Source organism: Glandiceps talaboti, chromosome 5 (genome assembly GCF_964340395.1).
Source record: "Glandiceps talaboti chromosome 5, keGlaTala1.1, whole genome shotgun sequence".
Classification (NCBI taxonomy): Eukaryota; Metazoa; Hemichordata; class Enteropneusta; family Spengelidae; genus Glandiceps; species Glandiceps talaboti.
In genome coordinates this window covers 4,498,144-4,510,763 of record NC_135553.1, presented here as the reverse complement: position 1 = coordinate 4,510,763, position 12,620 = coordinate 4,498,144, and the positions used below count along the sequence as shown (strand labels likewise).

Sequence of the window (12,620 nt, the reverse complement as noted above, 5' to 3'; positions counted from 1 at the left end):
TACCAAATACACTACTGTGGAATGAAGCCACCAGATAAAATTTTCTCTGGTTTACAAACATAGATTGTCAAAAAAAAAGTTTTCTAAGCCCTGAGAAGGCATTCTAATATTATGTTTGAATACATTTATGCTTCTGTCTATCTTTATTACAGTAGTTTCATTTTATTGTTGGAAACCATTTCAAACTTTGTATTCAAAATATTATAAATTAGCTTTCCACACTTTCTAATAATTGGCTTCAAAATCTGACATCTCAGAGATGCCAACATTTGAAGTTGTTTTTGTAATGTGACTGGGCACAAATATGTTGAAACCACTTTCAATGGATACAGGATACAACGGTTCGATGATTATAACTCTTTCTGGCCTGGTGCATGAACAAAAAATAAAATTGAAAATGCACAAAAAACAGCCATATTTCATAAAAATAACATAAAATTTATACATGCTACATGATTGGCATTTACTAACATCTACAAACAAAAATTCCTATATGACATATTAGTATGAAGTGTCCATACTTGCTATGTTCTCAGTATTAGGTTGGTTTATTTACATGATCAATTCTGATATCTTGGTATCTTTATCTGTTCTGATGAGATGAGTGTCATTACCAACCGCCAATGTAGTGACTACAGTGTAATTCTGATGGGGGGTATTTGTAACATCATCTCTTAACTAGGTGGTCTAGAACATGATAAAGTACCTATGATACATCATTTTACCATCCATGAGGTATGAAATGAATCATGAGGCATAGATGGTAGAATCATATTGCAGATTTACTCACGCAGGGCTTGTTGTCGGTCTACTTCTGTATCAACTTATTTGTAAAGTAAACACAGTCAGTGAACATTTAGGGCAACATCTTTTACAGCCATTACAGCCAGAGCATTTAGTTTTGAGGAGATGAGGTGTCAAGTTCAGTGAGACCGACAAAGTTTCATGTCAAGATAACACAATAACAACAGCAGAGATTGACCTCTCTCAGTTAAAGTGTTTCATTATGTGGTCTGTTTGATCACTGTATATTTGGATATCTGTATGTTTTAACATATACAATTGACACCACGTTTACAATGTGTCTATTGTAACTGTTATAGTGTATATGCTGCGGGTTTACATCGCTAATAACATGCAGAGCAGACACTTTGGAAGCAATGATTGTGTGTTATCTGTGTCGCACTTAACTAATATGCAATCTTGTGGCCAGTTTCACCAAACTTAATATCTCCATCTAATCAAAACTGAATTCTCACCCTGTAAAGGCTGCAGACAGATGTTTAAAACCATCTAGTATTATGGACACACTTCATGACAGAATCCTACATTTGGCAATTCAAGGGTCTCTGTAAGACACAGCTATTATGTCTACAAATTGAAGCATAAATGTATTCATATTGCAGTATTACCTTAACAGATCCACATCTGCTGAGCAGTGATGAAAAATTTTTCCTTTTAGTGCCAAACATTTTAATGAAACTTCATTTAAAAACATAACAGTAAGGCAATACAAGGGCAAACTCCATTTTTTTCTTCTTCAAAATTCAAAAAGTCACAGTGCAAATGTTTTGCATGACCAGAAAGTCTAGTAAATCTCATAATTTGCTTGATTCAAAATCAAGGGCTGCAACAAAAGTGAATTGTTTTTGTAAAAACAATGCTTTATGTCATTTTAATTTGCTGTATATCATCATCTGGTGCAATAAATAGGATCCAATGCAATTCATTTCGTTCCATTGTGTAAGTGATTTTCAAAGCTTCAAATCAAAGTAAAAAAATTAATATTACAAGCTGTAAAACTTTCAGCATAAAATGAAGAATGAGTGTAGGAAAATCATCAGCTTAGTCACTTTGCTGTTGGTTGGTTTGACTGATCTCAGGTTGAGATAACATGGTCCAAATCATCTGACAGCAAAATGGCTATATCGGTAAGCTCGATAGTGGTGGTGACAGTTTGTATCAATTCCTAGGGTTTGATGTGAAGCGTTTAGATAGGTTCAATCGATTGGTTTAACAGTTGCTACTGTATACCTACTGTGCACTAACCAATCAAAATGAACTTGCAAAAAGCCTCACAGTAGACTCTGCTGAGACTCCATTGCCAGGCCTTTCTACACACGTTTAATCTCCTAAACAAAAGCATTCAGGTAAACTCCTAGATACCACTTCATTGTGCAACTTATTTTCTTAGTGTACAATTACTTCTTATTTTCAAACTACAGGCAAATGAGACTTGCTACAAAAAGTTTGGGTAAATCTTAGAATTCATTGTTTTTGTCTGTATTTGGCCACCCCAAGATCTTCCATAAAATTTCCACAGACAGTTTGGACTATTGGGTAAACTAGGGTAAAACAGGACTGGCAATAGAAACATTATCATTCACAGAATCAATCACCACTGCCTTATACATACATCAATAGTATCATATAAATATAAAGGGAACAACACGTCCAATTCACCAGGATATTGGATAAGAAAGCGTAAATGTAACAAAGTTTTTTCATGTACACAGTTTCTACACCACTAAACATAACTTCTACAACTACAAACAGTTTTTATCAAGTTATTTTGCTAAACTGTACATCTGCATGTTTGTGAAGCCAAATAGAGTGAAAATGCTCAGTTTCAAAAATATCTTTTCTCTATCACGCCTTCTCTCTTTCACTATTACTTTCCAAGTTTTTGTACAATATAAAAGAGTTATATTAATGACTACACAGTGGTCTTGCTATAAAACAAACTGTGGATTTTTGTGTCAGACAATCCTCAGATACACCACAGATATGGTAACGACTGTTATGGCCATCATAGTTGGAATTTTTCTCCACCATCAAATTGAGTATTGCACAGTACAATCTGCATTGATAATGACATTTTCAGCTTGACCAAGACTTTCAACATGTCATCTTTTAATGTAACATTTTTGTACACTTCATGTATATACATGTATGATTTTGGTTGAGCCATCATCTGCCACACTGTCAGTGCATGTGTATAGCCATACAGATGGTAGGTAGGTACATGAAAAGTAGACTGGTCCACTGAGGTTTGTTTTCACAATGTGAGATCAGTGTGATTTTATTTAAACAGTAAGTAGATAAAATCTACCCGATTCCCTTGGTTCATTACAAGGGTTCCCAGCCCAAATTATGGTACACACAGTATGGAGTTCTATGCAACGTTGCCATATTATACTCTTTAGCTGTTTTTTTCTCAGGTTTACACATGGTACAAAGTATGGAATTCCACCAGCTTTTAATACAAGTTTTACCAGATTGTCTCAACTCTTTTGCCAGAGTTCCCAAAGCCTAGCAACAACCCACAAGATTTCCTATATTTATTTAGTATTTTAACCTGACCTTGTCTGAAGAAAAGTTTTGTGCCTTGAATTCCCAATCCCATTATTGACAGTCTAAGCACCAATTATTAGTCGACAATTTAAAGTATAAAGTCATATGGATTGTTACTTTTTAAAAAATAATCATTTTCTCTTCTTCAAAATATTCTGCATCACTGTACAATGTACTACACAACCTCCAAGAAATGGTGTTCTTGGCACATCAAAGTAAGAATCAACCAATCATCGTTTTGTTTCTTTTTGATTTGGTATCATTTCTGTAAACCTACTAGCATCACAACAATATTTAGTAATCAGAGAATACTGGAAAAGGGGAGAAATTGAATAAAATGAAATGTCAGTGCTAGCCATTATAAATCGTAGTCCTATGTAATAAGTTCATGATCTGGGTATTATGGGATCTGTATACAGCATTGTCATCTATCATTTGACAATTGACAAACAATCTGCACACATTAAAACAACAGAGATTAATGTAATGACATTTTCGGGTGTCTCAGTGTACTTTTAAAACATGCTTATTTATTCTCAACACAAACTATGTATATTATGACCTTTCTCAGAAACAAAAAGAAAAATATGATTTTATTGATGTATCTTGAAATCCTATGTTTATCACACAAAATGTTAACAGCATCACTGAAATATCTGATGGACTACTGCTTTGTAGGATCGAAACACAGAGTTTCAATTTGTCAAAAATCTGAATCCAAGTAATTACCCCATCAGCCTTCCCGTCAGTGTCAATAGTTAATTTTCAACAGCATTCAACCTTGCATATATTAAACGCTGAATTTCTGTATTAACATTTCACTAATTGCAAACTTATTTTTGAGTAAGAAAAGTTTTGAGATTTAACTGGAGGCCCGCCTCCAGAATAACGGTAGTTTTCAGGGAAACACATACAATAACAATTTAAGTAGTAAATGAACTAGACTGTAAGAAACGTCATGTCGCCTGCCCTCAACGGTTTTGGGTTGGCCAGTGTGAGAGGGCGGTGTAAGAGGGCATTCCGACATGGCATACCTTCCAGACTATATTTGAGCACGCTTGAATGTTACAGTGGGACCATGTATAGGCCTTCATCTCTAGAGAATGGAGTATCAGTATGCTTGCCATGGATAATGTCAAAGAAACTTCAGCAAACAAGTAAAGCAGGTTTCAACATCTACAAAAATGTCACGGGTATGATATCAAGTACAAAACAAGTCAAGCATTTTGCAAAAGAATACCATCTAATTGAAAATATGAATGAAATATATGTAATCTTTTTTTGTTTTGTTTCTTTGAAAATTGAAGCGAAACCAATAAAAAGCTATCATGTTTTTGAATACATAATATACAAAATATTTTCTATATCTTTCTATGTTTCCCTCTTCTTTTTTTTTCAATATACATGGCATCTCAATGTATATAATGGGAAGTGTTTTCTCTTATTTCCTCACCCTATCTCCAAAGTTATTCACCAAACATCAACCTTTGCTTTACTGGGGTACATATCATGGCTAGAACTGTTAATCGAGCTAAACAACTTTGGTGTATCATATTTCTATGAATATTCTGTCGTTCTGTTTTGAGTGTTGTAATTTTCTGGTTTGTCTGTGCAATAGTGAAATATACACCAGGGAGTACAAACTAACAGTTCATATGAAGGGGTAAATGAGTAAATAAATAAATACAAAAAAAAAGATATAGATACTAGTAGAGTTGACAACAGGGAGATGTAACTGATATTATTAGAACTAAATTCAGATTCCAAGTCCTTTTATGCTTTCTTGGAGTTTGTTTGTGTTGATTTCTGAGAGATTTTCACTATTTGTAAATGATACTGAGATGGATCTTCTTTTTTCTTCCTCATGAAGAAACTGAAACCTTTCAAACAGTTCCACCCTATATACAATACAATACGACTTTTACAGAAGGTAGGATCAAGTTGAATACTTTTGAGGTCATTTCAGTGAGTTGTTCTTGCCTATGAATTTCACCTCCAGGTAAGCCTTGAAATCGAAAAATTCACAGCATTTCAAATTATGCAGTCTGTAGTGGTTGAATTTCTATATTTTAGTGTTTTCCGAAAATCAATAAGGATGGGGAGGGGGGGTTGATGCACACTTCCCATACCATACAATGAAATAACAGCAGTCTTTACTTTGGCTCTGTTTTCTCCTTAGTATCTACATGTAGCTTAACAATTATTGTTTTACTTAAAGCAACTAACATATTGTAAAAAAAAAATAAAAATAAAAATAAAATTCACACATCATGCTCATGACATGCATCTGTACATTTGTATGTGTTTATATTTTTAAAGAGCTTAATGGCTTTGCCCACCAAATAAAAACGTATGTGGGGACTTGTTTATTAAATGACTAAACAGGAGTCTGTTTTCTTCTGTACATACACCACTGTGTACCATTTCATGGCACTTCTATGACCATCAAAGAAACACAAATTGTACATAATGTTCATCTCCAAAATACTAAACTGATGCCGTTGCCAGAATAGGGCAGAAAATATGGAGCTACAGCCAGTCAAACATAACGAAACATGCTGCTTGAAACTGTAGATCAGAACAAAAGAATTTCCAACTCAATAATTGAAAAAAGTTTGTTGGTCAACAAAAAGACGGTATAGCTCACTTAAGTTAATATTCAGATATCATATTTTGAAGATGGAGGCCAGATGGTCTATGGTACCAATCCCACGGAAGTGAGAGGATACCAACATCATTTCAGGACTTGACAAATATCTGGCACATACCTATACATGCCAGGCGTATTCACCAAGGGCTTTCTTACTCCAAGGTGAACCATCCTGGCATAGGGTTTTTTTTTTTTTTGAATGGCTGCTTAACATCAAGTTTCAGATATTAGCTGTTACTATGTCAATCAATTGGTATGTTATCAAGCTGGTCACCTTCCAAATGATGTAACTCAGTAGGTGTGCTCACATCTGTAAGGTCCAGAAAGTTAAGGTTGAATGGATCGCCACCAAAACCTGGTGTTCCAATGCCAGAGTCCAGTGAAAAATTAGTGATGGGGGCTGAGCTGGTGACTGGTGTGAGACCAGTGCCTGTTGCATTGATCAAACTAAGCCAGTCCAGATCTGAATCTACGCTAGACTGGTTGCCGAGTGCATGTTGGCAATGCGAGTTCAAGTTGGAATCCGATTCACTGTGTTCAATTTTAACTTTTGGCAAGTCTACAGCATTGTAGCGATTAATTTGCAAATCTAACATGTCCTTATCAGGTTTGATCAAATCAAGTGATGCAAGATTTGGATCACCACTATCGATGTCCATGGGTAGTTCTTTTACAAAACGATGCTGTGGGAATGAATTCGACAGTATATCTCCCCTGGCATGTGCATTGATTTCTGTTGTTATTTTCAGTGCCGGTGGTGCTTGTCTGTTCAGTGACGTAGTAGATGTAGTTGCTGTGGTTAACGTATTAACAACGGTGGTATTTGTTCCCGCGACAACTGTTGAGCTAGGAGCTAAGGACACAGGGTGACCAACGACAATGGTATTGCTTGTGGGTATGTTCTGTGGAGACAGTGTTAAAGGTACAGAGGCAAACAAAACAGTAGTGGAACCCGATCCTGTGCTTGCTGTTACAGCTCCTGGGAAAGTTGTTGATGCCAAATTGGATGTAGTCGTTGCTACAGAAGGGATATGATGTGCCTCAGTAGCCCTTGGTGTTGATGGTGGTTTATCTAATCATTCCAAAACAGACATAGACACATAAAAGAAGAGAAGAAAAGAAGCAAACAAGATTATTCAAATTACTGTATATACCATAAAATGTTTCCTGACTTTGATGTTTTTCACCATCCAATTAAATCAGAAATAAGTGATGAACACAGTAGATGAAATAGAATACTTTGCCTAATATAGCATATGAAAAAATAGTGGCAATGGCATTGTAGAGCTTCTTCCACATGCCAATCTATCCTTGTTGTTACCAGTGAAATATGCACCATCATTTTAGTGTTGATATGTGTAATTTCTTAGTTTCTGGGTGACTTTGACATTTAAAAAAATATTGAACTACTTGCCTAACTACCCCTCTTGTTACCTTTGCCATATAGACCATCATTTGGCAGTTGCTATGGGCATGGTCTTATTGCTAGGCAAATTTGGAACTATTTTTGAAATGTTTATCGACATGCCTATCCATTCCTATTTTCATCTTTGCAATACTCAACATCATTTGATAGTTGCTATATATAGGCATGGTCTTGTTGCTAGGCATATTTGTATATATTTTTTGAATGTTTATTCACTTACCTACTTATGTTTACTTTTTTACAACCACATAATCAAAATGAAATTAAGAGTTCAACATCTCCTTAAAGGAGAACACCACTCCACAAAATAAGGGTATTTTCATAAAATATGGGTTCTGGAGACTCCTTAGTGCTTATTCCCTTCAGTGTAAAACATCTCTAATGAATATTCATTGTGCAACCATGAATATATTATTCCTGCTGACTCCCATGATGCAATAGCCCATAGCAAAGATACCCTATAAAAGCACAAGATTTGCTTGATGCTTCTCTGAAATCGCAACTAATTGTAGGTGAAGCAAAATCATGAAAAACTCAGTTTGTGAAAATGTCTTTATTTCCTGGAGTGGTGCTACCTTTTAAAGTTCAATAATGCTTGCTACTATACGTCATCAAGACCCATCATTCATGGACAAGTAGGTAGAAGTTCATTATCCTCTGTGGGGCATCTACTTTGTTCTCATACTATGTGTACATGTTATTTCTCTTGTGTATGTACAACACAGGAGCACAAAAAAAATCACTATGGTTGAGTTTTTCATGGGCTTTTGTGAAACTATAACAGTTCATTCCATATATCATGTAGCAGTGCATACTCACATCCATTCTGAATGAGTATCTCCAACAAATCTTCAAGTTCTTGACTCCTGACATCAGTCACCTGAACAGACAAGATAAAACAGAGATAAAAGTTATTGGCTAAGTTCCACTGTGAATAGAGAGACGGTGTGCTTTGGTGTACCACACATTAAGCTATTAAAATAAATATCTATGAGCCTCTTCAAGCAGATACAAATTGTCCACACTTCACCTCATGCAATCACTTGTGGTGTCACAAATAACTGCAGACATGCTATCTTGCTAGTTGATAAATTGCTGACACACAGATTATTTAAGTAAAATAAGAAGAAAAAAATAAGTGACCAAGCAGTGAAAATTTATGAAACTAAGACATAGTAGGACCCTCCGTTGTTTTTATCTTCCGTTTACTGAAACATCATGTACCCATGGGAAGTATTAGACAGAGGTGTTTTTGATCATATTCTTGTTTATTTTTTTTTACCCTTTCCTGATGTCATTTACGCCTACACAGACTAGTTAACTGGTGGTAATGTTTTGAAATGTTACACATAATGAAATGTTTACAGTAGTAAACACGTAAATTTCTACACCTGTTCTGACTCAAGAACCAACAACTGGTACTGTACGGGTAATCAGAGATTGTCTAACTTACAATTACAATTTCTTTACAATTTCTTTATGCATTTCATGACATGTAATTTTAACCTTTGTTCCAATGATCCACAGCAAGTTTTAACTGTCAAAATTTGACTCGTCCAAAATCATGAATTTTAAGAATTATTTTGATTTAAAACAAATCTACAGAAATGAAGACAAATAACAGTCTGAGAGTGGTGTTGTTGATAGATTTGATCACAGAAGTTTATGTTTTACTAAATTACAGAATAATGTCCTAAGACTCCGTAGTTTACTAACTGGTGATCCTGGTACTGTTTTACTATTGACAAAAATCCATGGGTTGGGATGGGGGTTGGGGAAAGGGCTACAAAATGTACATACTCAGGGATACATTTAGTGAACATGCTTTTAGGTGGTTTGATAAAACACTGGCACCAATCTCACAGGCAAGCTATGTGAATGTCAATATATTAATGGTAACAACATGGAAGACTAGACTACGTCTACAGCAGACTGGCGTGCTTTATCCACTGGATGGGCTTCTACACACTGACAACGTTGGTATGTACATGTACTCACGTTTTTCCTGCTAATAGCCTCACTATAAGATGGTGGTGGAAAAGAAGGATTGGTGTGAGATTTATGTAATCCTGAAGTAGTAGCAGGTAAATGGTTTGACTCTGTGGGGCTACTTGGCATTGATGCTGACTTAGTTGTCACTGCATGGGCTGCACTGGTCGGTAAAATTAGAGTTTGGCCACCGTTAGGTAAGGCTAAAATTACCTGCTGAGGTGGTTTGTCATCGTCAAAGAGGTTTGGTACCGGTGGCGCCTGATGCCTGAGGGTTGGTGATGGCGCATGTGGCTGGGGATTCACCAGAATGTTGATAGCTGGGGGAGGTGGTGGAGGAGGTGGTGGGGGTGGTGGCTGTTGTTGTTGTTGTTGTTGCTGCTGCTGTTGTTGTTGTTGTTGTTGTTGTTGTTGTTGTAGTTGCTGTGGCTGAGTTGTTGGTTGTGGTGTAATAATCAAGGACTGGATGCCTGTCTCTGGTTGACTCAGTTCCAGTTGTTTCACTTGCTTCTCGCGCTCCTGCAACTGTCTTGTCGTTGACTGCAATTGTCGCTGCAGCTGTCCTATCAGCATTCTCTGCTGCATGAGAAGATAGTTGCTTTTGTGGGGATCACTGTAGTCCATAATCTCAGATGAATTACTGGATGAATCAATATCCATTGGAGCCACATTGACAGTATTTGGTATTGATGATTCTGGAGATGCAACACTTAGTGTTAGCGGTGGACTAGTAACTGCTGGCTGTGTTGACAGTATGACATTCTGTGTTGGTGCAGATACCTTAACTGGACTTGTGACACCAGCAAGTGGGTGCTGACTTTGACTGATTGTATGAACCTGTGGTGGTGACAATGGATCTGTCAGACTCATGGGAGATGCTGGTATGTTCATGGAGCAGTTGAGATCTGAAGTGCTTGGTGACACAGGTGGTGAGCTCACCGACGCTGGTGCACTAGTGGTGGTACTTGCTGTACTCTCTTCAGTTACCATATCAGGGGAACTTGCAACCTTGTGCATACTGGATATATCTGGAGACATGACAGAGGAAGGACTTGGTTCTGGTGAGCTTACTGAACTGGCTTTGCATTTGGCCGTCTTCAGTCTCTCCAGCAATTGCTGCTTGGTACCAGACACTGGAAGCCCTCGACTCTTGAGTTCTGCTCTAAGTTCAGGCACCTTCATGTCTTCTAGATTACTTCTTGATGACTTATGGTGACTGCTATATGTGGTGTTTACAGAGCCTCCACTAGACGATGATGTTGTGGGCACCGCATTTGAAGCGACTGAAATAGAGTCTGGGCTAGTGGCTATTGCTAAATTTGTAAGTTGTTGCTGCTGCTGAAGGGGTTGCCCTTGTAGTATTGCATTTGCTGTATTCGACTGCAGGATACCATTTGCTGCACTTGGCAATATAAACTGTCCTTGTGGAGAATGCTGCTGTATCTGCAACTGTAACTGCAGCAATAACTGTTGCTGTTGTAGCAGTACATTATACGAAGAGTCCAAGACAGGTTCAGGCTCTTTCTTATTTGCTTGCTCATTTGGGGGTTTGTACTCGTGAAATTTGATTTCCTTGGGTTTAGCCTTCTTAGGTTTGTTTTTCTTTACTTGTTTTGACTGTGTCAACTTCATTGATTGTGTAGCTTGTTCTTGTTGCTGTTGCTGTTGCTGTGTAACAACTTGAGTAACTTTGTTGATGGCATTCGTAACACTGGCTGTACCAGCTGAGAAGTTGAAATTTGGCTGACCAGTAGCATTCCAACTAAAAACATGCTGTTGAGAAAGCAGACTCTTGCTGTCTTGGAATTGGTCCGTCTCTGGGTGCATTTTCTCTAACAATGGCCCAAGATCTGGTGGTGATGGAATGGGTGCTGCACATGCTGCGGCAGACAACACTGCATTGGTTTGCTGAGGAGGTAAGATGAAATCATTGCTTGTGTCTTGTATATCATCATTAAACACATCCACATCACCAACATCCATACTGTTGGTCTTCATAAACGGTACTTCACCACCTACAGGAAACAACAACACAAGATATTAGTCACTATTTTGATGATTAGAGCTCACAAAATAGTAAGTTCACTAAACTATGAAAGTATATTTGGTATAGAACACAAATTAGGCCAGACATTTTCAGCATCTTTCGTAACAACTTTTGTAATGGTTTACATTTATACCCAAACTACAGTCACTGACAGTAAAGGTGCATACATAAAGTGATACATAGCAACTATTAAAATTTTCACAAAAAGGCAAAAGGGATGTAATATCTATCATAAAATACACTGCTTCAACACTTTATTCATAACTACATTTATGCAACCGTTTACTGAAAAAAAAAAAAATATATATAATATAGAAAAATAGAACACTGATGTTATCACTAACTTTTCTTACTCAAACCCAAAAGAAAAAGCTACTTTTAAATAATGCCAAAATAAATGTAGTTTTACTGAAACTTCTCTGAAAATGTAACTTATCATACTGAAAGATTGCAAGCTTTGCTTTCTGTGACCAACAATGAGATTGACTTCACTTACTCTTGACAGCATCTTCAACTTCTGGTTCCGTTTTCAAGATATTTCCTTCAATTAATTCTAAAGGCCCTGGTCTGTTCTTAAGTTTCTCATTCAGGTCACTGGAAAGTCTTGCTCGTTTCAGTCTCATTTGATTGTTGTGAACAAACGGTTCAACTGTGGTATCTGAAGAGGAGAATATGGGGTCAAAGGTTAATCAAGCTACTCCTTGATATCATGGCAATGGAGCAAAGATTCTTTACGTGCCTCACCATACACAACTTACTACAAGGTTGTGCATGCATTGGGGGGGGGGGGGGGGGGGGGGGTTTACCTGATTTTGCATGTACATGTTTGTATTTATGTATGACAGCATTTAGTGTACCTTCCACCGAACTCGCAATTTAAAGAGTTCAACATATCTGTCCATCATTCAATGATGAAAACATTACTGCAAATGCAGTAATTTGTAAAGACTAAACAGGCAAAGAAGTAACTATATTAGCAATGAAGTCTACAGTAATGCATTTTTGGAAATGGAAAATCAAGATTTGGCCTGTGTCCTAATTGTTGAGTATTTTAGCAGACAATGTTTCATCTAATAGTATGGTGTTATAATTGGTTAAGTCAATTATTTGATCATAACATTATCTCTAGAATAGAATGACTAACTAGTACTAAG

General features: G+C 36.8%; 1 protein-coding gene across 4 annotated transcripts in view; it reads right to left on the bottom strand.

Annotated features, from left to right (window-relative positions):
• Positions 1-3,864: 3,864 nt before the first annotated feature.
• The window catches only part of LOC144435655 (uncharacterized), a 44,366-nt gene continuing 35,610 nt past the window's right edge, over positions 3,865-12,620 (bottom strand). For 3 of the 4 annotated variants that reach the window (XM_078124251.1, XM_078124252.1, XM_078124253.1), the window contains 4 exons: positions 11,963-12,124; positions 9,429-11,434; positions 8,250-8,310; positions 3,865-7,076 (listed from right to left, as the gene is read on the bottom strand). In XM_078124251.1, coding sequence (XP_077980377.1) covers positions 6,247-7,076; positions 8,250-8,310; positions 9,429-11,434; positions 11,963-12,124 — 3,059 coding nt within the window. In that variant the 3' untranslated portion in view covers positions 3,865-6,246. The remainder of the gene's footprint in view (positions 7,077-8,249; positions 8,311-9,428; positions 11,435-11,962; positions 12,125-12,620) is intronic. The other variant, XM_078124254.1, reaches the window with a different exon arrangement.